The 25,621-nt window shown below is 33.7% G+C and overlaps 1 protein-coding gene across 2 annotated transcripts; it reads left to right on the plus strand.

Annotated features, from left to right (window-relative positions):
- The first annotated feature begins 9,658 nt into the window (after nucleotides 1-9,658).
- On the plus strand, nucleotides 9,659-24,664 carry LOC124821821 (villin-3-like). Of its 2 annotated transcripts, none has more exons than XM_047293770.2 (24): nucleotides 9,659-9,970; nucleotides 12,240-12,357; nucleotides 12,734-12,833; nucleotides 13,149-13,217; nucleotides 13,538-13,774; nucleotides 13,847-14,024; nucleotides 14,120-14,252; nucleotides 15,528-15,687; nucleotides 15,772-15,922; nucleotides 16,010-16,110; nucleotides 16,193-16,351; nucleotides 19,321-19,389; nucleotides 19,463-19,531; nucleotides 19,624-19,761; nucleotides 19,864-19,992; nucleotides 20,968-21,115; nucleotides 21,220-21,230; nucleotides 21,350-21,490; nucleotides 21,577-21,702; nucleotides 22,007-22,069; nucleotides 22,406-22,510; nucleotides 22,831-23,092; nucleotides 23,678-23,889; nucleotides 24,095-24,664. In XM_047293770.2, exons 2-24 carry the CDS (start codon nucleotides 12,302-12,304, stop codon nucleotides 24,206-24,208), a joined length of 2,931 nt encoding a protein of 976 aa, XP_047149726.2. In that variant the 5' UTR covers nucleotides 9,659-9,970; nucleotides 12,240-12,301; the 3' UTR covers nucleotides 24,209-24,664. The 2 variants fall into 2 exon arrangements, with proteins under 2 accessions (XP_047149726.2, XP_087954260.1); XM_088098134.1 differs by having other exon boundaries at nucleotides 9,662-9,970; nucleotides 23,666-23,889.
- Nucleotides 24,665-25,621: the final 957 nt, after the last annotated feature.

A 25,621-nucleotide genomic window follows, 5' to 3' on the forward strand; every position in this document is an offset into this window, starting at 1 on the left:
GATGAGTCCTTCAGTTACTATTCCGAAGAGCTTCATGGTTCTTATTTTGAACAGTGTTCATGGCAGCATTAGCTCTGTGCAAATTCCTCCCAAATCTTTCCTTTATTCATCTTCGGTTCCACAATCCCAATCAAGTGATTCTTCATAGTTATTGATCTACAGACCCAGCAAGATGCAATCAGTTCAACAAACTACAGCTGCAGCTTGCAGCTGCTATGAGTTTTCTGTTGCGCATTGATTGTGATGCACTCATAATTTTTAATTTTTGATTTAGCAACTCTTGATGCAGAGGTTATCATATGACACCATTAAGTGCTCATAACACTAATATATAATTGACTCAGTTGCTAAACTAGTGTATTTTTAGAGACTAGATACTAAATAAAATTTTTGTGAAATATATTCCAAGCACAAGTTTTATCTATCTTTATGTGTATTATATCTATCTTATTACGTTGACTCTATTGATATGTAATGAATGTAAGAGGAAGGATCTCACTAGTGAAGCTCAGAAGGTTGGTAGAATCTTGATCAAGAAGGTGTTTGAAGCAAAGGAACCATGGGAGAAAAGAACATCAATGGCAGAAGCAAAAGAAACACATGGTTAGGTTTGAAACATTCAACCAATTGTAATGGAAAAACAATAACAAGTAAAGAAATGAAAGGAAGAATGGATTGAGATTAGAAAAGGGAGAAGAATACGCCACCTTTAATCCAATAATCAAAAGATAAGTGCATGAAAATTTACCATTTGATAAAGTTTCTCAAGATAAGAACCAAAACAGGAGAAAAAAACTCTTTTAACTCTCAAAATTTCTCAAAGTAGAACTTCATTCCATCTTTAATTAGTGTTTACAATTGAGAGAGACACCTATTTATAATGGAGGAGCTTGACCTAGGGGAGAAGAAGGCACACGGATTTGGAATTAACTTTGTTAATCAAATGTTAACTTCACTAAACATGATTAACACAACTAAAGCCCTTGAAATTAGGGAATGCATATGGATAGTTCCTAAAAATTACTACGTGCGAAATCAATGATAACTTGGACAAGTCAGCCTATGTGGTGCCTATGAGGAGTCCTAGTGGACACGAGAAGACTTTTGAAAGTTTGAAGGGTCAAGAAACTACTTATGAATGACATGTGGGTAGTTTACATGTTCAAAAAATACACTTCTAACATTTTAGAATTTGTCCAATGTTTTCTCAAGTGTTAGCAGTCAAGTTCTAACTTCTTTCAAGTTTCTCTAATTCTTAAGAAGTTACTCATATGCAATTCGGGTAATCTTTTCTTTCAAAGCTTTGAGTCTTCCTCTTTTCAGCCTCATTTGGAATCTCTATTTTATTTCTTCTGCATTATTCTTATTTATCATGCTTCTTGATTGTATTCCTTTGAACTCTTCTTCTGTTTCTTCAACAAGTTGTTCTTCATCCTTATTTACATCACTCATGCAACTTTCAAATAAATAAATACTAGAAGGATAAAGTTTGTTTTTTTATTATAAATTTTAAGAAATTTACTTTTATTTACATTCATATGTAAAAGTAAGTGTAATTAGTGATTACAAATGATTAAGCCTAATAAGATAGGGAGTGTACTCATTAGTGGACAAAAAAGTATGGAAAAATTGAAGTTAACCAAAGTCTATCACGACTAAAATCACGACAAGACGGTGAATAAAAAAGGAAAATAGTTTTAAAAAAGATTTAAAATTATTACCATAGTTTATTTTTTTGAAAAACTATAAAATGCTATAAAGATAAAGCATGATCTACAAAATTTTTGAATCCGAAACTCAATCGCATAGAGAAGGTATTAGTTGTCTACGACAATGGTATTTTTAACTAAACATGTAAAATGGATGTGGTTTTCAAAATTGTTTATTTTTTCCAAAAAAAATTATACGAGAAACCATTTTTTTTTTGGGATCCGACTAAGATGTAACTCGCTGCCACATATTTTCATTCAAAATGAAAAATTAGTTTTCCATATAGTTCTGAAAAAAAAAGTTATGTGAGTGTTGATTTTTAATTTTAAAATCTTTTCTTTTTTAATTTTTTGAATTATTTGAAAATAAGTGTACAAATACCAAAAAAATAATATTTTTTATTTTAAATTTTTATATTCTTAATATTTTTACTAGTTTTATAAATTAGAGCATGTGTGAAATAGTAAAAATGTGAGGTTACTAACACACGTGGTGCTGTGAGATGTGTGCAGTGAAAGTAAGAGTGAAGCCGAGTAATAAAGCCCAATTCAAAAATAAAGACAGAGGACTGCGGGTTAACAGAGCGTGGGGTGCACGGAGTAAATAAAAATAGGCCCAACATGATAAACAAACAAATAAGTAGAGGAGTAAAGAAAATAAAACTAGGGGTGCAGGAAGCTGAAACCAGTCCAGGTCCATCCACATCTTCTTCATATCCATTGAAGCTCCAGTGGCTTCGTTTCCCTCGACCACCGCCGGCGCCACCATAGAGCTCCCAACCGGAGTCATCGTAGGTGTGAGCGGAGCCACTCTCACAATGTCAGTTGAATCTTCCTTCTCCATAGAGTTGATTTTCCCTGTTCTCTCTTCTTTTGTTTCCCTTGTTCTGAAATGTGGTACTGTGTTGTGTGTTTCTCTCTGTTTTTGTTGTGCGTGCAGAGAAAATTTGGGGAAGAATAAGATGGTAGTCGAATGGAGGTGATATTGGGGAGAATTGGTGCCTCTGGTGCGTGAACCCTCTGTCTCAAATGAAGCGATGAAGATGGACGATGGTGATGATTGGAGAAATCTGGAGATGGAATAAGTGGAGAAAGATGAAGGTTCTCCGTGTGCCCTGTGAGGGAGTGAGATGGAGAGAGTGGAAAAAACGTGATCGATGATGATGAAGATGGTGAAGATTGTGAGTTGTAAAAGATGGAAATGATGGTGTGTTGGTTCGTGCCTCCTACTCAATGCTAAAACCGTTTTTTGAATTTCATTTAATAGAAATAAATTTCTTTCATTGAATACCACGTCTCAAACTGTAAATGGAGAAGGTTCGTGCCTCCTTCTTAATTATTTTTTAAATTTAAAATTAAATTTTGAAAACTCTCAAGTAACCTTATTTTATTTACCATTTTTTCAAAATCCCATTTTAGACTAGCTTCAATTTTTTATCACAATTAGGCCATTTAAGATATACAATTTGCCTTTCAGACATACTTACATGTCATTTGGTTTAAAATTTTGGTACAGGTTAAATAACCATTTACTTTCCTTATAAAACAACTTTTGAATATATTCTTGAATGAGAAATTGATTTTTAGAGATTTTCTAAAGTAATTTGAAAGTGTGTGATTTTTCTTGTATAAGTCTTATCTTGAATCAATTGATTGAATGAAAATTTCATCAATACTTATCTTGAAGCTAGTGGTGGTGTGACATCTTCTTATATAAGGTTTTCTATCCTTTTTTTTTTCTGTAGTTTCTTCTCTATGTCAACTTAAATTTACTTTTTTTTTTTCTTTCTATGATTTTGTTTTATGTTTTTTACTATGTGCAATTTTATCTTTTCTTCTTAGAAACAAAAGTTCACACTCGAATAATCTTACAAATTCAAATCGTGCTTAGTAACAAATTTCATAAAAGATTTGGAAAGAAGTCCATTTTATTTGTACATATGGTTAGGTGACAAACTTAACATAAGCTATTTAAAGGGACAAAGAGAGAAAATAATGTCAAACTCCATAAAGAAAAAATTGCATGTAGAGGTGATATCTTCTCTAATGGTAAGAGGTTTTATGTACATCCTCTATTAAGTATGTTGGACAGTTTGCCGTGATATGTTTTGCCATACATATCATTATGCATCCATTCAAGGAGGAATATGAAACAACTCCATGAAACAACTCCTTAGAATATCCAAAAGCATCTCATATAAAAAATGAGGGGAACTTATATTTTTTCTTTCTCTCACCCAAGCCTAACCATCTTAAAATCAGGATGTTTACACATATGAGAAGACCCTATCATAATCACACACGTTAAGGTAACAATGGCTTTAAATGATCACTCATACTCATGTAAAAATTCTTGATAGAAACACATAAAATACTCGCAAATCCATCTACTCCAAAACTACTTACTTGGATGTAAACACAATGTAAAAGACAAATTAATGGTTGCTCATAAAAAGAAACATAGATAAAAACATGATCTCATTAAAATGATTACAAAAGTTCAACCTTTCTAAAAAATAGTTGTAAAATTTCTAAAAAAGACGGGTTTGGAAAAAGAGATTTGGAGTCGCCACCATAGTTTATTCTGAAAAAGTATGGAAAAACCATAAAATGATAAGGTCTGGTCTACGAAAACCGGATTCTGGGTTCGGGAGTCAGTTACGTGTAGGGAAGGTATTAGCACCCTACAACGCTTGCCCGAAGGCAGTACCCTTAATTAAATACGCGAATGTGATGTGGTTTTCAAAATGTTTAATTATCCCCAAGAAAAACACTCTAAAGAAACAAAATATATTCTTTTATCCTTACTCCTACATATTCTCATTCAAAATGAGAAATCAGGGTTACGTAGTTCTTTAAAACTATTTGAGAAGTTTGTTTGGAAATTGTTTGAAGATAGAAAGAAAGGTATTGAGCACTAGGACGATGCGAACGATCAAACGAACACTCATACCATTATTTAATTTTTTAAGATTGAAGATATTAAGTATTAGGCTGATGCGGACGATCGCACGAGCACTCATATCATTATTTAATTTTTTAAGACTTGAGAGCATTGAGTGTTAGGCTAATGCAAACGATCGCACGGGCACTCATACCATTATATAATTTTTTGTTGACCACTAAGCGCACCAATCTTTGTCATTTGCAAAGAAATATTATCATTACGGGTAGCACTTATCATCAAAACCCGAAATGTCTCCCATGAATCCGGTAAAGAGTTTAATAGGAATAGTCCCAATAGATCATTATCAAATTTTATACCTAATCCTACTAATTGATCATAACGTCCTTGAAATTCACTCAAGTGATTTGAAATAGGAGTTCCTTCCTTGTACTTCAACTCTACAAAATTTTTCAGCAAGTACAATTTATTAGTCATTGACTTAGAAGCATACAAGGACTCAAGCTTATCACATAGGCTTCTCACATGTGTCTCATTAGCAACAAAATTATAAACATTATCATCAAAAAACTGCCTGATAAATCCACATACCTGTTGATGGTCAAAATGTCATTCTTCATCTGACTTGGATTCCGGTTTATTGGAAGCAAAAACAAGAAGATGCAAAAATTTTCACAAATAGCAAGTCCTTCATCTTGCCCTTCCATAGGTCATAATTTTCTCCATTCAAAGAAATCATTATAGTATGTGCCTCCATCATTCACACAAGTTGAACAATCTCTTAACCAAAGAGCGTTGATGCCACTTTGACGCGAAAAATGACCGAAAAATTATAACAACTTAACAAAGAGTAATAACACACAAAAATTCAATATCCATTATTGTGAGAATCTACAAGGAGCACAAAAAACAAATAGAGCAAAAACAAATAGAGCAAAAACATAATTCAAAGCACAAAGAGACACCAATGATTTTTAACGTGAAAAACCCCTCAAAGTAAGGGTAAAAACCATGAATTGTTCAGACCAAAGAAAAATTCACTATGATCAATAATAAGGTATAAAAGAGTATCTAATAAAAACACCAAATGGTGTTTTCAAATAACCAAACTAACTAAGCACAAATGCTTACAAATGAGAACAAAGCAGATGAAAATTCTCCAAGATAAAGTTGTTGATGTGAAGCTATTTTCTCCCAAACTAGACCTCCAATTGACGATTTGAATGATCAGAATAAAGAACTATAAGTTTGAAACCCATTGTCCAAAAATCATCCAAATCCAATAGTGAACGACTTTAATAATGACGAAAACACCAATGTAGAGTTTGTGTTATGCGGGAAAAACTTTCTTTCTTCCTTTCTTTTTCTTGGCTTTTCTTTCTTTTCAAATAACTCTTATGTTATCTACTAATATGACTCCTCTCCACTTAAATAAAATGAGACATGATGATCCACATTATTTGAACATATGCTCCATGAGTCTAATAACCTAACATAGTTTTAGATTAAAGATAAATTTACAATTTACCTTACTCAATTTTATTATTTAAGATAAAAAACCCTTGTATACACATTTACTCAATATTAAATTATTCTTTATATTAGTTTAGTGCATTTGTTTATTAACCTGAAGATTGAATAATTTTTTTGAACACAAACCTCTTCTGAGTATTCAATCCTCAAAATATTCACAAAATTAAAAAAAAAACTAACTTGTTCACATTAAAAAAAACAAAACAAAACTCTATCTTCTGGTAAAAATATAAATATTATATGCAATAATAAGTCCAAATTAAAAAATATAAAATTGTAATTAAAAAATATAAAATTGTAAGTTGTTGAAATTTTAAAAAATGTTATTAGTTAAACCAAATATAATTTGCTTAATGATAATATAACACATAAAAGTTACCAATTGTATTTTTCAATATATAAAATAATGAGTTCCTTACTAGGCTTTTCTTAATTTTAAACTTTCGGTGCCTTATGCTACTCTTTCAATTTGATGACTAATTGAACACATTTGACAGGATGTGGTTTGGTTCAGTGCTATTAACAATTGTTCAGAATTTAATACATTGACCATATAACTAAGCAGTCTTTAGTCAATCAAATACGCTTTAATTGACATATAAATTTGATTATCTTGAAAAAAATAGGCACACTGTCTTTGATTCATTTTTAATTTTTCGTGGTGCCCACTCCTACCTTTTTTTTCTTCATTGTTATTTTCGTCGACCTCTTTTCTTGAATAAAAAAATTATGGTCAAGTCCTAAATACAACTAAGTTTATATTCAGAGACACACCTCATAGTTTCTTTCAAAACTTACGTGTCTTGTTTATCAACCAAATGTTGAAGCTGTCGTTTTCTATCACTAATTGATTAAAATCTATACAAATAGGAGTCAAAAGCTTCTTTGGCAATACATAGCACATTATATATTTATTACATATATTATAAGAAGTTCTACAACAATTTGCAATCTGTTTTCTAATATTTTTATAAAAAGAAAATAAAAAATATATTTTTTTTCGGTCAAAGTAACATAATTAAGATAAAACACAAGCCGCTACCATAATAGAACTAAGTCCTTGTAAGTAGATATCTCAATCCTTGTAAATTAATTTCTATAAAATGTTTTGTTAACATCTGAGATTTTTTTTTTTAAATAAACTTTGAGTTTACAATTCGTTTTTAAATATGATTCCTCGTAAAATTATATTTTATTTAAATATGTTTGACATTTAAATGAAATGTGCGGTTTTTAAAAAGATTGATTACGACATTATTATTACAAAATATTATTATATTTTGATCATAAATATTATAATCTTTTCATTAATTCTAATCCATAGAAGTTAAGAACAATATTCCAATTGATACGTCTCTTGATTGTTGTTAAAATGACTATTATTCCTTTGTTATTGTGTATCCATAAAATGAGATTTTTTCGCACAAAGTGGATAAAATTTGTCAATGTCACTTAAAAAAATCTTAATAGACTTTGAGAAAAATATAAACCACAATCAACTTAAAAAACTACTAATATTAATATTTTAAATTATTAATAATTATTTAATATTTGAATAATTTTTTATGTTTGATGATAATTAAAATATTTTATCTAAGAATAAAATTACATATCATTATACATTTTTAGGTGTAACCGTTTATTTAAAACAATTTTTTTGTCTCCTACTCCAATGTTGTCTTTTCTTTTTTTAGATCATATGGGAACCAAAGTGATAAAAATGATGAGACTACTTGATCTCTTTTTATAGAAAGGACTATGATATGTTAACTACTATGTATTGATCTGTATATTTGAAACGGACCAATCATAAATTATCATACAGGCTGTTGTAAATAAGTTGTCAAAAAAGTTGTTAAAAAATTATTTTCCTTATAGAAAACTTAAGGGATGTGTGACATCCTCACGATCATAAAATCTTCCACCATTCAATGACAAAAGGCATACGACATTTCACAATCTGTGTCAGTGTTGACGTCACGATCTGCAAGATATTGACACAGTTCACTAGGCAACTCACATGCCCATCTTCAACAATAATATTTTGAAGGGCAAGCTTATAAGAAGAAAGGAGGTTCACGATTACACTTTTAAGGGTTAAATATGTTTTTAGTTCCTAAACTATTGGCCGGTTTTCGTCCCTCTTTCAAAGTAAGGTACAATTTGGTCCTCATTCTTCTCGAAACGTTCGTTTTAGTCCTCGGAATTTTGGTTTTAGTTCTCATTTGTTGCTAAATGAGAACCAAATTTTTAAACAGTGTTTAGTTTTCGAGGACTAAAACGAACGTTTCGAGAAGAATGAGGACCAAATTGTACCTTACTTTGAAAGAGGGACGAAAACCAGAAACGGCCAATAGTTTAGGGACTAAAAACATATTTAACCCTATTTTTAAATATAAGGCGAGTATATGTAAATCCTTTTTGCTTGTAGTCTTTACTCAAGCTTAAGACTTGAAGGACCTATGTACTCTATGTATTAAATGGAACATATTGATCGAAATAATATGACCGATCATCCAAATATAGATGAGACTGATAAATCATTATTAGAATCAACTAGTCATCTAATTAATATAAACACGTCAGCAATAAGGTTTAAATGAAATTTAGTTGTGATTAAGCCCACTTTAATAAAAAATTCATAAAGAAAACTATAAATACAATTAAAATGTATGATTATTAGAGTTTTTATTACACATTTATTATATCATTAATTATTTACCTGATTGAATCCTTTTGTATGAAAACACTTATAGTATGTAACTTTGATAGACTAAAAACCATTAACAAAAAAAGACAACAATAAAATGAAAGACCAGAAAATTATTTTAAACGAACTTTCCTTCCTAAAGAAAGATACACCAATAAACAATCTATTACATAAAATAATAATCACATTGAAAAAAAGGTAAACATTATACACAAGAGTCCCAATCGCATAAGGTTGGACCATTTCGCCTTTCAGAATTCCCAGTGTCTATTTGCGAATTGGATATGCTTTATAAGTCACAAACATACTAAACCTCTGATGTAACTTCTCACTGCAAAAACCACGAAATTGCATTCAGTTTCCTCTGCTCTTTATTTTATTTATTCTACTTAATTATATGTGCTTCACTAAATTAAATCCTTTATTATTTATTCAAATTGATTAGAAATAATCACTTTTGATGGAAGAAAAAAAGACACGTCAAAAATAATAAATTTTGTAATCAATTTCATCTTTCCTGTATCAATTGGTTTATGTTGTTTCATTATTTTTCCTTTATTTATCTTCCCAGCACTATATTTAGAGTGCACGTTTTGATTTATCCATTACAATAAATTCAGGCGCAATGGAATGAGCGAATCTTGGTAGTAACGGAAATGATAGAAAACACACAAAAATTAATTAACTAATTTCTTACAGAAAAGCAAAGAGAAAAAGGCAAGAAACATGGACGGTGGCACTGTAAACGTACCATGGCCTTAATTTTTGTCTTAACAAATAACAACAAAGATAACAATAACCCTTCTCCTTCTCTTTCTCTTTCGTTTTCTCTCTCTCTTATTGTTTTATTTATTTATTTTCTTTCCTTCCTATTCTGTTCATCTCACCGCCCTTTTTCCGTCATCATCGTTGTCATAATTCATCCACACACGACGCACTTTTTTCTTTTCTTCTTTCCCTGCAACTCCTTCTCTTTCTCTCTGAATTGCAAATCTCAAAAGCCTCAAAAGTTAGAAAGAGAAAGACCGCGCTCAGAAGCAGCAATAATTCACCTTCTTTTCCAACTATATTACTCTGTCTCTCTCCACCTCATCATCGCCGTTGAGATCTCAGGTATATACGTCACTTGAATTTGGCGTCGCTCAATTCAAATTTTCTATGTTCTCTTACACCACCTGTAACGCTGATTTTTCTATTTCTTCGTCGCCGTTGTTGTGTTATCTAAATCTTTGTTTGCTCTCCTTGTTTTCTAATTTTGTCGAGTTTCGTGTGCGGTGATCTGTGTGTATTTCTCTTCGTTGTTTTGTGCTTTTTCTTTTGGTTTTGGATCGGTATTTTGAATTTTCGTCGTTATTGTACTTTCTCTTTTAGGCGATTCGCTCTTTTCTGTTGTGATTTTGGATTTTGGTCGTGTTTCGAAGCTTTGGAAAATTCGCGTTTTTTTTGTCTGTTTGCTTTTAATTTGAGAGGAGAAATGAAAAAAATGAAGTGAATATTGGATGACCGGTGCTGGTGGATCTTAGTATTCAAGTCTAACGTAATTGGAGTTTCTAAGTTTAAAATTTGTTCGTTTTTTTTTTCTTTTTAAATTGGTGTTTGATCCTTTAAGACCTATCAACTCAGTGCTCAAAATTCCACGGGTTTATAATTACATAGCTGTGAGTGTAATCTTACATAGGTTCTCTGGTTTTGGTAAAAAAATGAAATGCTTTCCCGAGTTGGCTACTGTTGATTTGGTTTTATTTGAGAGAGGTTTATTGTGGAGCAAGCTGTAGAAGAGAAATTATTCGTAGAAATCTTTGCAGTTTGCAGCGATAGCGCTCAAAGGTGGTATTATTGCCCTTGGTTTACAGTATCAGCCTAATTGGAGAACTGGGAAGCCTGGGACAGGAATGTCATAGATGGTTGTTCTAGTAAAGAGGACCTTGTTGCTTCATTGGTCAAAGAAGTAATCTGTAGTGAAAATAGTGCAATTATGGGACACTGTTATTTTGCGTATAAATATTAATTTGCAAATGCTAATTGGTTGACGAGAAGAAGTTGCAGAAAGAAGATAAAAATAAGAGAAAACGATACCGTTCCTTTATTGGTAATTGATGATATCATTTGTCAAATTGTGATTTGTGATGGTGGAGAAATGCTGAAGCTGATGAAATATGTTGATTGTAACTGCCTAATCATGGATGCTTAAATCAGTTACGAATGAGTTTTTTTAAGATAAAGATGACTTTTCCTTTTCCATCTCAAACATTGCTTGAGAATATTGACAAGACATATGATGTTACTGAATAGAATGATTGGCCAAACCTTGTTATGAAAGGTACTTTGCACTTGTGATAGCCTGAAAATTTTTAACTTTCTTCTGTTATAGCACTCGTGCACAGTGAATTCAGTTTTTTGTCAACTAAGAAACTAGGTTGACTCCAATCCAAATAGAATCTATCTAAGTTTGGTTAGCTTATGTTTCTGTGTGTGTTTATGTGTTTGAAAGTATGTATGTATGCATATAACACAGGACAAGTTGTTTCTTTAGAAAATTTGAAATATTTCTTGTAGAGCAGTTTTAGTTAGGCAACTTCTGAAATTAAATTCTACTACTTTTTAAAAAACATGCTTTACCACAACCTTATGTGAAGCATACTTTTTTTCTTCTATCATTAGTAACATTTTTTTTTTGTTTTCTGACATAATAATAAACCAGATTTGAGTTCTTTTGGGTCTCAATGTCTTCAAATTTATGTCCTGTTCTATATATTTTTAATATATTTTTAATTCAAGCATCTCTCTGCTTACTTTTATTTGAATATATGTCTGTAGTTCAGTTGGTTGGACTACTTAGTTTTAAAATCCCAAAGTTTGGTTTGAACCTGAATGTAGATCTGTTGTTGATCTCAACATATGTTCCTTTTTCTCCTTTTTGAAGCAGGATGGATTTGTGTGTGTTTCCACCTATTGAACCGATATCCATCTAATTTCTCCTTAAGTTCCAATCTCTAGCCTAAATTTATGTTTGTCAATGCCTGACATGAAACTTCCATAGAGCCTATGGGTATTGGAGAATATGAAAGGTGGCACATTTAGTGGATGTTTGGAATTTGGGAAGAAATCTTTCTATGATTTATTCTCCCAGAACAAACTGGAAAATCTTTCAGCCCGTGCTATGGTTGATAGTTGAAAGATACAGAAAACTATTTTATGTTTAAGGAAGTGAAGGCTTTTGATGCCTGATGTTCTCTACATGTCATTTGATACTCATAAGCTTTAATCATGCACTCATATGCACAATAGTGTCTTTTTAGGGAATATGCAACTGCTTTATGTGCATAGTGACGAATGGTTTTCTTGTTCTTTTTTTTTTGTTAACATCGGTTTCTTCATGCAGTGGATTTCCTTCACATTTGCACACATTGTAGAGAGAGGATACTTTAGAAGGGAACTTGAGCCATGTCTAGCTCAGCGAAAGTTTTGGATCCTGCATTTCAGGGAGTTGGTCAAAGAGTGTATCCTTTTAGTAAAGGGTTTGATTTATAAAAAAATATGGAATATATATATATATATATATTGAATTTCTTTATTACTTGTGTAAAGTTGAGGAGTAAAATATAAGAAAGAATAATTGAACCATTAAGCTATCAACACGACTGATTCACTATCATTTGGTCTATTTGTTGAAATTAACTTTTATCAATAAGAATCATGGATAACATTAGACATTAGATCAGAAGGTTATAGAGTCTCTGGATCCATGTCGTGAACTTTTTACTCTGAATACTGTTGGGTTTAGACATGAATAATTTTATGGCTTGCATTCATGTTATTTTTTACATATTGAAATATACCATATGCTTTGAGAGTTTGAAACTTGACATTCTGTAGAGGAACTGAAATATGGAGGATTGAGAATTTTCAGCCAGTTCCTCTGCCCAAATCTGATCATGGGAAATTCTACATGGGAGATTCTTATATCATCTTGCAGGTGTGTACTATATCCAATATTACCTTGGACACATTGATATGTTTGCAAGTGTATGTGATGTGGCAGTTTGGTGACAAGGCTGGAAATTTTGGGGATAGTTGATCTTTTTTAACCCTTTGTGCAATGCTGTAAATTACTCACTTCATTTCTCTGAAGATTAAAGTAGATGATAATCCACAGGGTTAGTTTAGATACAATATACATGATGTATAAGGAAAACAGCACAATCACATAACTTCATTAAGTGTGAAATATAGGTTGTTATCTTTTTTCTTTCATTTATATTTTGAGCAATTGTTCTATGGGCCTATGCAGACAACTCAAGGCAAAAGTGGCACTTATTTTTATGATTTGCATTTCTGGATTGGAAAAGATACAAGTCAGGTAAGTTTGGACTTTCACCCTCCTCCCTCTCCATCCTGAATCATGTGAAATTTATCTTAAATTACTTGTTCTCCCTCCTTAAATGAAGAGGTTGGTAAAAAGGTGAAGCTTGTAGAGATGTGTTTTTTTAAAATTAAACTATTTCAAGTTTTTTCTTTTTGAAATTTAACTATTCCAAGGTGTTTTTACTGTCTTGCTTTTAATATATTTAGATGTTTGAGTTATTTTGAACATGGTTTACATCTGTTTGGAAATACTTAAACCAATGAATATCTTTTTGACAGAATAATAGTCTTGATTGACACTGATTTTAATTCTAGGATGAGGCTGGAACTGCAGCCATTAAAACCGTTGAACTAGATGCTGCTCTTGGAGGGCGTGCAGTGCAGCACAGGGAAATCCAAGGACATGAATCTGACAAGTTTTTGTCATACTTTAAACCATGTATAATACCATTAGCGGGTGGTGTGGCATCTGGATTTACAAAACCTGAAGAAGAGGAGTTTGAAACACGTTTATATGTATGCAAAGGGAAAAGAGTTGTTAGATTGAGACAGGTATAGTGTTCTATTTTTGTTAAATTCATTAATCTGGAGAACATGCAGTTAAACATTTTTTCTTTTTGATAGATCCCTTTTGCAAGGTCTTCATTGAATCATGATGATGTATTCATAGCCGACACTGAGAATAAGATATTCCAGTTCAATGGTGCAAATTCCAATATTCAGGAAAGAGCCAAATCTTTGGAAGTTATACAATTCCTTAAAGAAAAATATCATAAAGGGAAATGTGATGTTGCAATTGTTGGTAGGGAAATTTTCCTATTACATTATTCAGTACTTCTGTTCATCAGATGCACTCCATTTAGTTTTTAACTTAATAAAAACTACTCCGCTTTTCAGATGATGGTAAGTTAGACACAGAGTCTGACTCAGGTGAGTTTTGGGTCCTCTTTGGTGGTTTTGCTCCCATTGGGAAGAAGGTAATCAGTGAGGATGATGTTATTCCAGAGTCAATTCCTGCTCAGCTTTATAGGTATGTTGGTTTTATGCTCCTCAAGCCCTATTGCCCTTCCTCCACTACATGCATCTGTTTTGAGAAGGTTATACAACTAGAGATTGTATTTGGTCATTTTTTAACGAAGACAAAATAATACAATCAAAACAAATGAATTTTCAGTTACTTTTTTTTTATTTTTTAAATCAGTAAATCATCTGATGTGCAAGTAAGATCAAAGACAATTAGAGAAGTTATTTATAATTAATTTCTATACTACCTTATTTTTTGTAAAAAATGGTATTAAGATACCATATGCTCTTGTTTTCATCTATGTTAGGAGAATACTGACAGAAACCTAACACTGAATGGATATGGGGGAAGACACTCCTATTAAGAAGGGGATTAGAAAATCAGATAAAAGTTTTAGAGATGATGTCAAAAGGATCTTCTTGTAGATATATTTATTGACATTGAGCCCAATTCCATTTTTTGGTCAATGCATGGGTTTTACGCCCAATTTCTGTGTATTTTTGTGTCAAATGAGATTTTGTTTGAAATCGATGGTGTTTTTAATTCTTCTAATTCTACCTAATGAATGAATATGCCTTTTCGTTGCTGCTGCTTATCAAATTTTAATGCGGACAACAATTTTTTCCCAGTTAAATAACACTATCATCAACTCATTAAAATTTGTAATGATGGGGACATGGATATTGTTGGGGGTATAAATCTCACATTAAGTAGTATGAGAGACTAAGTAGAGTATTTAAGTGTTAGTGCTCACCTCAATATTATCATCATATTAGTTAAAATATTTAATGAAAGTGACTTGGGTATTATGGGGTCTAGATCGCATTTTAAGTAGTATTAGAGTATGTAAGTCCTTTACTGTGCTCATTAATCAATATTAGAGCTGGTTGTTAGGGTTTCAAAGGGAAATTTTGAAGGGTTCTCACGCACAAGGAAGTTGAATGAAGTGTTACATAATGAAGTACTGTAGAGTTATCCAGTGATAGGTTGGCTTTTAGGAATGGTGTAATGATTGGATTTAGTATTACAGAGAGCCCGATTGCTACATTGAGTAGATTGAGATATTTGGTTGAGTATTGAGCAGTATGAGATAGTAATTTTTTCAATATAAATTCGTATGAAGTTTATGCTTCATTTGCTCTATATGTGTGCATTAGTTTTAGTTTTTTGATCTGGAAGAAAAGTTGACATTATCATGCATTGATTAGCATTATGATCGTGGACAATGGTTCATTGTGATAACTAAAATGAGGAATAACTCCATATGCACTCTCCTTCCAGTATTGCTAATGGTGAGGTTACCCCCGTGGAAGGTGAACTGTCTAAATCATTGTTGGAAAACAACAAATGCTATCTATTGGACTGTGGTGCTGAGATATTTGTCTGGGTTGGTCGGGTAACTCAAGTAGAAGAACGAAAAGCATGCTGCCAAGCTGCTGAGGTAATGCCATTCTAGAATCTATTTCTTACATAATCCATCCCTTTGTTAGTTAAAAGAGGATCATTAATTTATGAATATCTGCAGGAGTTTGTTGCAAGCCAAAATAGGCCAAAATCTACAAGGATAACCAGGATTATTCAAGGTTACGAGACGCATTCATTTAAGTCCAACTTTGATTCTTGGCCATCTGGGTCTGCTAATACCAATGCAGAGGAAGGAAGAGGGAAAGTTGCAGGTGAATGTCATTTCTTCCCTCATGTATTTTTAATTGCCATTGTGTAGATAGCCACACTGACAAGTGTGCTATTTGATGCACTGTTAGCACTGCTTAAGCAACAAGGTATGGGTGTCAAAGGAATGGCCAAAAGTACCCCAGTAAATGAGGAAATTCCACCTTTGCTTGAAGGAGGTGGGAAGATAGAGGTGAGGTTATAATTTCCTTTATAAACTTTCCTTGGCTTTATTAATTACACCTCTGAACATGTAATATTTTTTCAATTTTTAGGTATGGCGAATTAGTGGAGATGCCAAGACCGCATTGCCAAAGGAGGAGATTGGTAAATTCTATAGTGGAGATTGTTATATTGTACTGTACACATACCATACCGGTGAGAGGAAAGAAGACTTCTTCTTGTGCTGTTGGTTTGGTAAAGACAGCATCGAGGTAATTTATGTCCTTCAGTTTGAGGTCTGGATTCATTATGATTGTGAGGATTGTAATTTTCAATTTGATACTATTTCAGTGCCAAACACTATTAGGACTGAACTAGAATTTGTATGTATAGGCAAATATGTTTTTGTAATTTAACTTGGTTGAAAATTTTTGGCTGTGATTGACGTTGTGAATATCAAAGCCTTAGCTTTATTTATTGGTGTCTTAGCAAGATATCTTTGGATACATGTGATCAAACTATACTGTTAGTTATCATGATCTATATCTGTAATGTCATTTCATATCAAACAATCTATACCTGGATAAATTATATCCATCTATATATCTTTACATATACATACATGCGTGTGCAGTAGTGCATGCCAGGCTCACACACACCTTTACATGCATAGATACATACACATATATATATATATATATATATATATATATATATATATGTGTGTGTGTGTGTGTGTGTGTGTGTGTGGTATCTTGACTCTTGGAAATAAAATTGCAATGAAAATAGGGGGACTGGTGAATGTTTATTGGGTTAAACTACTTTTCTCCCAGGAATTAAATCAAAGCAAAAAAGTAGAAACTTATGAAAGTTGCTATAATTAGTAGTAGGATCTTTTACGGAAATTTGTTAGGAATCTGGGTAAGAATCCTAACTTTCTACCTCACTCGCATATTCCAGTAAAACTCACAACAAGAAATGGTAATGAACTGAACTGTATTCACATCAAAGAATCAAGAATACAACTAGGAAAACCAGGAGCTTAACCTCCTTCACCAGGTCTGAACCGGTCTACAAACTCAAAGGTAAAAACTGTCCCCCCTAACTACAAAAGAGGTCCTTTTATAGACCTTTTCCGCCCCCTTAACTGCTCAACAGTTAAGTACTCATCTTTATTTCTCTACTATCTTTGTCCTTTCATAAACCCTCCATGTCCTAACATTACTCCCCCCTTGAGGATCAACCTTGTCCCCAAGGTTGAACTCTGGAAAATGCTCTTGCATTGTTATCTTGTCTTCCCAAGTTGCACTATCCGCCTCTCCTGCTTGCCATTCAACTAGAACCTGATCCCGCCTGTCCTCCCCTTGTTGTTGGATCCTTCTATCCAATACCTTGGTTGGCCAGCAAGATGGCCCCTCCATCTGTAAATCCGCTGGCCGAAAAAGCCGATAGCTCCAAGCGGGGTGGCTCCAACTCTACCTCTTCCCCTTCAACATCCCCTTCTTCATCTTCCGCCAGTAACACCACCCGTAAACTTTTCTCAGGGCACTGGTGCCCTGGGCTAAATGGCCCCTCACATCGGAAACACCGTCCTTCTTCTCTGCGTTTCAGAAACTCAGGGTAGGGTAGGGCAGGTTTCTTGAACTCCGTCCTCGGTTATCACTTCCTCCGTGCATTCCGCCTCTCATCGGGTCGCCTCCCGTCGCGCTGTCATGTCTTACTGACCCGACGCTCTCAGTTGGGGTCGTTCGTCCCCATGATGGGGAGTTCTTGGATGCCGTCCAACCCATCAAACCTAGCCCGCATAGAGCCTATTCGGCGTCTCGTGCCAGTTTCATCGCCGTCATCAAATTTCGTGGGTCGTGCGGTCTAACCTGGCATCGCAATTTCTCACGTAGGCCTGCCAGAAAGTATCCCAACAATTGGTCGTCCGAAAACGCCTTCGTCTGTCCGGCCAATGCTGCAAATTCTTTCACGTATTCTTCCACGGTGGCTGTTTGCTTGATCGCCGCCATCTCTCAAAAATGCTGCCACGGTAGTGACTCTTGAACCTGATCAATAACGCTTCCTTGAGCCCCACCCACGATCGGTCGCTCGCCTTTTCCTTCCAAAACTTAAACCAATAACCGGCGCTTCCCTCCCTGCTAATATGGGCCAGTTCGATCTTCTCCGCCTCCGCCACCTTCTGTATCTCAAAGAATTTTTCGGCCCTGTTAATCCAGTTCAAAGGATCGGGTCCTTCAAAAGTGGGTAACTCCACCCTTCGCCTCCAATTGGGTTGGTTCTCTGAATGCTCTCCATCTCTTTCTCCTTCTGCGTCATCGCGCCGGCCACCCCATTATCATTGACTAAACCATGGCTCACGTCAGAGCTCTCCCCGTTTTGCTTGGTTCGCACACCCATCAACCGTAACAGTTCTTGAATGTCTTTATGCATCGGATTGAGTCTTGTCGGTTTGCCGCTGACTCCGCCTTCAATCCGTCTACTGCCATCTCCAGATGTTCCATTCGTCCTTCAACTACGTTCATTCTTCCTTCAATTCGGTTCTCCAGAGCATGTAACTTCCCTTCCATCTTGTTCTCCCCCGATTTGGGATCCGGCCGGTCGGACCACTTTGTTAGGAATCTGGGTAAGAATCCTAACTTTCTACCTCACTCGCACACTCCAGTAAAAATCAACAAGAAATGGTAATGAATTGAACTGTATTCACATCAAAGAATCAAGAATACAATTGGGAAAACCAGGAGCTTAACCTCCTTCACCATGTTTGAACCGGTCTACAAACTCAAAGGTAAAAACTGTCCCCCCTAACTACGAAAGAGGTCCTTTTTATAGACCTTTTCCCACCCCCTTAACTGCTCAACAGTTAAGTACTCATCTTTATTTCTCTACTATCTTCTTTCATAAACCCTCCATGTCCTAACAGAAATGTTGTTTTTGCTACCCATTAAAAGTATGGTAACTAATATTTAACTCTCCTTGTTTAGTAAAGGAATAGTGCTGGAACACTGGGTAACTGACCACTTTACTGATTAACATTGTTCCAAAAGTGGTTAATGAGTAATCACTTATTAGTCAACTACTTGAGACTTATTTCGTCTTCAAGATATAACTTGTCATAAATCATTATCTACAATTAAAATATTTATTGCTTTTCAGTTCCTAATATTTGTTTCATAATTATTTATCCCTACTTAATTCAATTTGAATGCTTTGACCTTTGGTTAAATTTACTATTCAGGAGGACCAAACAACTGCTACTCGGTTGGCCAATACAATGTGTACCTCATTAAAGGGTAGACCTGTACAGGTATCGTAAATACTAGTGTCAATTTGAGGATATTGCTTGGAAAACGTGTATAATTCACATTAGTTTCTTTCAGGGTCGCATATTTGAAGGCAAAGAGCCACCACAATTTGTTGCTATTTTCCAACCAATGGTGGTACTTAAGGTATCATGACCAGAACTATATGTTGCTTTAAGTAGTATATAGTATATCTTAGAAAAAAAACCTAATTATTTTATGACATACACGTATTTTAGGGAGGATTGAGCTCCGGGTACAAGAAATTATTGGCAGACAACGGTGCATCAGATGAGACATACACAGCAGAGTGTATTGCACTTATTCGAATCTGTGGAACTTCTGTTCATAACAATAAATCTTTACAAGTTGATGCGGTATGTACCCATGAGAATATATATTTTTTTCCTCTCCATCATGTATATTTTTAGGACATGTATTTTTTCCTAGTCCTTCATAATTATATCATTCTTATACAGGTGCCAGCATCGTTGAATTCTGCTGAGAGTTTTGTCCTGCAGTCTGGCTCTACAGTTTTTATCTGGCATGGGAATCAGTGTTCTTTTGAGCAGCAACAGCTAGCAGCAAAGGTTGCTGAATTTTTAAGGGTAAGTTCTTGGGATCTAGGTTTTTGGTCTTAATTTAAATTATTGAAGCACTTCCACAAAATTTTACAGCTTAAACAATTCTCAATTTTGTACAATTTAAACTCGTTTGACTCTATGGTAATTGCTAAAGATCCGTCTTTCCTCATTACCTTTAGTTGAACATGTTGGAACCGGAAGACTCAGTCCCCATGCTCATTCCTTTATATAGAGTGGTGTGGACACACACAATATGCCCCTAGGGATGAATCATGAGTTGAGAGAGCTTCATTTTGAAGTTCAGATCACTATTTTGATTGATATATCAAAATTATGGCTGCGTGGCATAGAATTGAGGCTGGATACGTGCTTGTTTTCTTTTTCTTTTTTAAAGTAGCTGTACAATAAAATCTTTTAAAGGATAAAAATGACGTTGGGTGTAAGTCTAGCCCTAATTATATCTTTCCCGTCCTTTATAAATTGTGGTCTTTTTGTTTTTGTTTTTTCTTTTATTTTACTTCAGCGTCAGCAAATATTAACATTGATGATGTCATAACATCCCATATAAGCAAATTTGCCGCGTCAGTAACGATGATATCACCAAAAGTGCCACATCAGTGTATGATGTCATCAAGGACCATACCAAAAAAATAACATATTTAAGGATTAAAGACAATAAATGATATATTTGTAAGGGACGAAAGTTAAAAGTGGCATATTTGTAGAAATTAAAATGAAAAAAAAAGTAAACATATTAGAAAGACTAAGAAAATCATATAAATGTATGCGGGAGAAAAAAAGTTTAGTCCGGAAGTCAGAATGGCCTGTTGGCTCCTTTGGTACCTATTTTGAATTTGAATATAGGCAGGCTAAGCCGACACGCTTTTCTATTATTTCTTGCCTCCATCCATACAAAGTTGTTTGCTTAACACGACGATAGAGTAAATAGTAGGTTTGCTATATACATTATTTTCTTACGACAAAACTGTCTGTATTCAGCCTGGAGTTACTCTAAAGCATGCTAAAGAAGGAACAGAAAGCTCAGCTTTCTGGTCTGCACTAGGAGGAAAACAAGCTTACACAAGCAAGAAAGTTGTTAACGAAGTTGTCAGAGATCCACATTTGTTCACCATATCATTTTATAAAGGTAACGTTTTTTGGTCATGTTACTTATTACATAATATTATTATGCAGTTGCATATTATTGACTGATACACTGACTATTTCTCTTTTTCCAATGTGGGTCCACAGGAAAGTTCAAGGTGAGCTTTGTTCCTGCAACTTCATTAATTTTTTCCATATTTATATGAAATTTGTATACAGTAAGACACAGGAGAGTCTGAAAGTATTCTAATTAGTTTTATTATATTTTACCCTGCAGGTAGAGGAGGTTTACAACTTCTCTCAAGATGACCTGCTAACAGAGGATATCCTTGTACTTGACACACACGCAGAAGTGTTTATTTGGGTCGGTCATTCTGTGGACCCAAAAGAAAAGCAAAATGCTTTTGAAATTGGCCAGGTAACATGCCGAAAAGCATATGGCTTTTATTTTGTATATTTTCTTCTGCTTGAAATTGTTGATGCATACTCGAACATTTCCTTCAGAAATACTTAGATATGGCTGCATCTCTGGAGGGACTATCTCCACACGTACCAGTATATAAAGTAACAGAGGGGAATGAACCTTGCTTTTTCACAACATACTTTTCTTGGGATCATGCAAAAGCTGTGGTATGTACTTATACATAAAATTAACACTTTTCCAGTTTGAGGTGTCATGTATTTTCTTTGAAAAATTAATCATTTTCACTGGTTTAATTTAGCGTCATTTTGTATGTCTTTGTTGGTTGAGAAGAGGACAGTTTTATTGGTTGACTAGGAAGTTAGTGATATTCCGTGAAATTATTATTATTGTTGATAGGGTTCTCAAAGTTCTGAATATAACATAGTGCAGCTCCCATGTATGAAGAAGTTTAGTTACTGTTGTCTATGTGTGTGATGGTTGAGAGACTAACCAAATAAATTTACCGTGCAGGTTCAGGGGAACTCATTTCAGAAAAAGGTGGCGTTACTCTTTGGGATTGGCCATGCTGTCGAGGTATGGCTCAACTTCTCATTTTTGTGTGGTATAATTTGAACCATGCAAATTAATCCAATTTAGAGACTATTGTGTCATATTTACCGAAACCAACTTAAAACGAACTTGAGTAATAAGCAATGTTTTTACTTGCAAAGATCCAACTACTGATATGTAACCCGGGCCCGGGCTTCTTTTGTATAAATAAATATTTCTGTTTCCAAGGGGTTGTATAGGGTTGTGCAGATGCAATTTTTCCAGTGCAATAAATATCATGCCTGATTTTGATGTTGGCATTAATTAATATGATGTATGTTCCTCTACTGTCTAATGAGACTTTGCTGATTCTGGTGATAGGATAAGTCAAATGGGTCAAGTCTGGGGGGACCAAGACAAAGAGCTGAAGCATTGGCTGCTTTGAACAATGCATTTAGTTCATCATCTGAGAAATCATCCAGTATGGTATGGTTACTTCTATAGATGATCGAGTTTATAGTCAATGATCTTTAAACCAAAAGTAGATTATATGATAATTCAGTATAACAAGTAGAGAATATTAAATAGCGTTCTCTTTATTTTGTTAATGGAAGTTAAACAGATGAAGTTTTAGAATTCCTTTTGCTCTGAATGGATAAGTGAGAATAAATTAATTAGTGGGTTTACTTCAATAAAAATCACCCCGAGTGGGGATCACCTGTGCTCTTTGCGGTTTCTGTTGTATTGTAATCTGGTTTCTGGGCAGTTATCATCAGCTAACTAATTAATCTTGTGTGTTCTTTCAGACACAAGATAGATTAAATGGGTTAAGCCAAGGAGGACCAAGACAAAGGGCAGAAGCTTTAGCTGCTTTGAACTCTGCATTTAATTCATCATCTGGGACAAAACCTGTAACTCCTCCTAAGGCATCTGGAAAAGGTCAAGGATCACAAAGAGCAGCAGCAGTGGCTGCTCTTTCACAAGTTCTGACTGCTGAAAAGAAGAAAGTATCACCCGATGGTTCTCCTGTGGCTAGTAGTAGTCCTCTCAATGAAAATAGCCCCACTGGTAAGAAAAGTAGCTTTTTTTTTTTATCTAATTGTGATGTTGAATTCAATGGGTTTGCCAAGTTGAACATTTCACAACACCCTACTATGATTTTTTGTGTTTTTTTTCTTTTGAATAATTAATGCAAATCCTTTTGTTCAATTCTAATAATGTTCTTGTTTAATTATTTAATCATACTAGTATATTCTGCAATTGTCTTTATCACGTGCAAGTAAACTACAAGTAGTGGAAACGTTGTTGTACAGACATGTTTGGATGAACTTTTCTACAAGCACTTTTAGGGGGGGAAATAATAAGTAAAAATGAACTGAATTTCTCTGTAACTTAAAATTGAGTTATGCATGATCTAATTTTCTTCTACTAAAAGTGTGTATTGGAAAGTTCGTCATACATACCCATTGTACTACATTCTTGAAATACCTTAAACTTTTTTCAGACTTATGAGTAGAAACAGCACATGCCAATTTAATAATTTTTTAAGTTTTTTCTTTCCCGTATTTGGAACCAGACAATTAAATGCCTGCTTTGGATGAAAAAACAAATTGACTATCCTTTGCACAATATTTGTTCAAGTTCTTGCTGCAGAAGCTAAAAGTGAATCCTCTGAAGTTGAAGAAGTTGCAGAGGCCAAGGAAACAACAGAGGAACTTGCCCCTGAAACTGCTAGCAATGAGGATATGGAACCAAAACAAGAAACCGAGGAGGAGTCGAATGGTAGTCAAAGGACGTTTACTTATGAACAATTAAAGACTAGATCTGGTATTGATGTGGCTGGAATTGATCTTAAACGGAGGGAGGTTAGTCGCTTTGTATTGGTTTTTTATATTAGATTAAAATTTTTTGAAATATAAGCTCCCTACCTGAAATTTGTATTGATATAAAATATCAAAACTCCCGAAAGGGGATCTTTAATTGCATTCCACTTTGGCGAAGATATATTATTCTGTTAATTTTATGCGTAGATTGAAATAACATTTTTCTTTGTTAATTTTTACTGGTCAGGCCTATCTATCGGAGGAGGACTTCAACACTATATTTGGAATGGAAAAAGACGCATTTTATAAGTTGCCAAGATGGAAGCAAGACATGCTGAAAAAGAAATTCGAATTGTTCTAGAGTTGCAATCAAAGAGTGCAATCTGCTTCTTTTGTTACTATAGCTTTCCTCAGTCATCTAAAAATGCTCTTATCTGTTGGATAGGGTTTTATTGGGTATATACCATAGTTTGGGTTCATATGATAGCGTTTTGCTTTCGGCCTATATGATGGACGTAGCTGTGGTTAGTGTCCAAGTTTGAATGTGACGCTGCATGGAGAGTGATTTTGAGTTTTCTCCTTTTAGATTGCCGCTGCTGCCTCTTGCAATGTTTGCATATTGTAGCAATGAAGACACTAGACAGTGGTGAAGTCCAATTCTTTTATTTTGTCAAGTTTGTATTTTATATATCTTGTGCTATTTGCTTTATAATTTGTTATTGGTTAGAAAGGCGGGTGTATATGTATTGTTTTTTTTTCTTTAGCTTTTACATTTATAACACAACATAATGAAACATAAAAAAGTTTGTTATTTTTAGTTAATTTGTACTATCTAAATGCTGTTATCTTTATTATTATCATTTAATTGCTGGAGCTTTTGAATTTTGGACAACATTGTATATTCGTTTTGTTAAAATGGAATTTATTTACTAGGGTTGTTTAATTTAAATAAAATTGTATGGTATAAGTTTGAAATATATTACTTTAAAAAACTTATTTAAATATGCGTAATTGATTTTGAAGTTTATTTAAAATGGCATTCTTTTAAATGTTACTAGAGCTCCTTTAAAGGAGGTATATTAAAAATTACTTAAATTAAAACAGTTCATTACTAAATAAATTAAACATTCGACAAGTGTCTAGGATTAGCATTTGGTTTTAATATTAATTGGATTATCAATATATACTAAGGTGTTGAATATTATATAACTACACTTATTCATAGGAGAATCGTCAATGTCAGACAACATCTCACACTCGATCCTGACAATCTTTATTTCTCTGCGAATACCAAATAAATGGTGACCAAACTGGTTTAAAATTTTCAAAATTGATTAACTAAATTTTAGAAGAAAGTCATATATCTTATATTATGGTTTGGCTTAATTATTCATAGAAATCAAACAAATTACATTATTCCTTTTGGCGGGTTTGGGCGACTAGAAGACAGCACTGTGTGATTGTGTTTTTTCAATATTATTTTGCTTTCTGACTGTATAAAAAAATTTAATAATAATACTGTGATTTATAATGTATTCTATTTAGAGGGTTGGCTTTAAGAGTTTTTTGGGAATTGTTATGGATTTTTATTTTTTGTTGGCCTAATTATGATTTAATTATATTTTAATAAGTATTTGTGATTATCATTAATTTGATTATTTTGTAATTAATCGGTCACGTTATACAATCATATGGTGAATAACAGATAATGTATGTAAAAAATTGGCCAAAAGATAAACTGTCAAAGACAATCAATCTAGAGTAGTAGTCAAGA

This window comes from Vigna umbellata, chromosome 9 (assembly GCF_029865625.1).
Source record: "Vigna umbellata cultivar VRB3 chromosome 9, Vumbellata_1.0, whole genome shotgun sequence".
Taxonomy (NCBI): domain Eukaryota; kingdom Viridiplantae; phylum Streptophyta; class Magnoliopsida; order Fabales; family Fabaceae; genus Vigna; species Vigna umbellata.

Coding starts and splice junctions, on each gene's coding strand:
- LOC124821821 (XM_088098134.1), top strand. CDS start 12,302: ATGTCTAGCTCAGCGAAAGTTTTGGATCCTGCATTTCAGGGAGTTGGT. Junction 22,070..22,405: donor GGATTGGCCATGCTGTCGAG/GTATGGCTCAAC, acceptor TTCTGGTGATAG/GATAAGTCAAATGGGTCAAG. Junction 22,511..22,830: donor CTGAGAAATCATCCAGTATG/GTATGGTTACTT, acceptor GTGTTCTTTCAG/ACACAAGATAGATTAAATGG.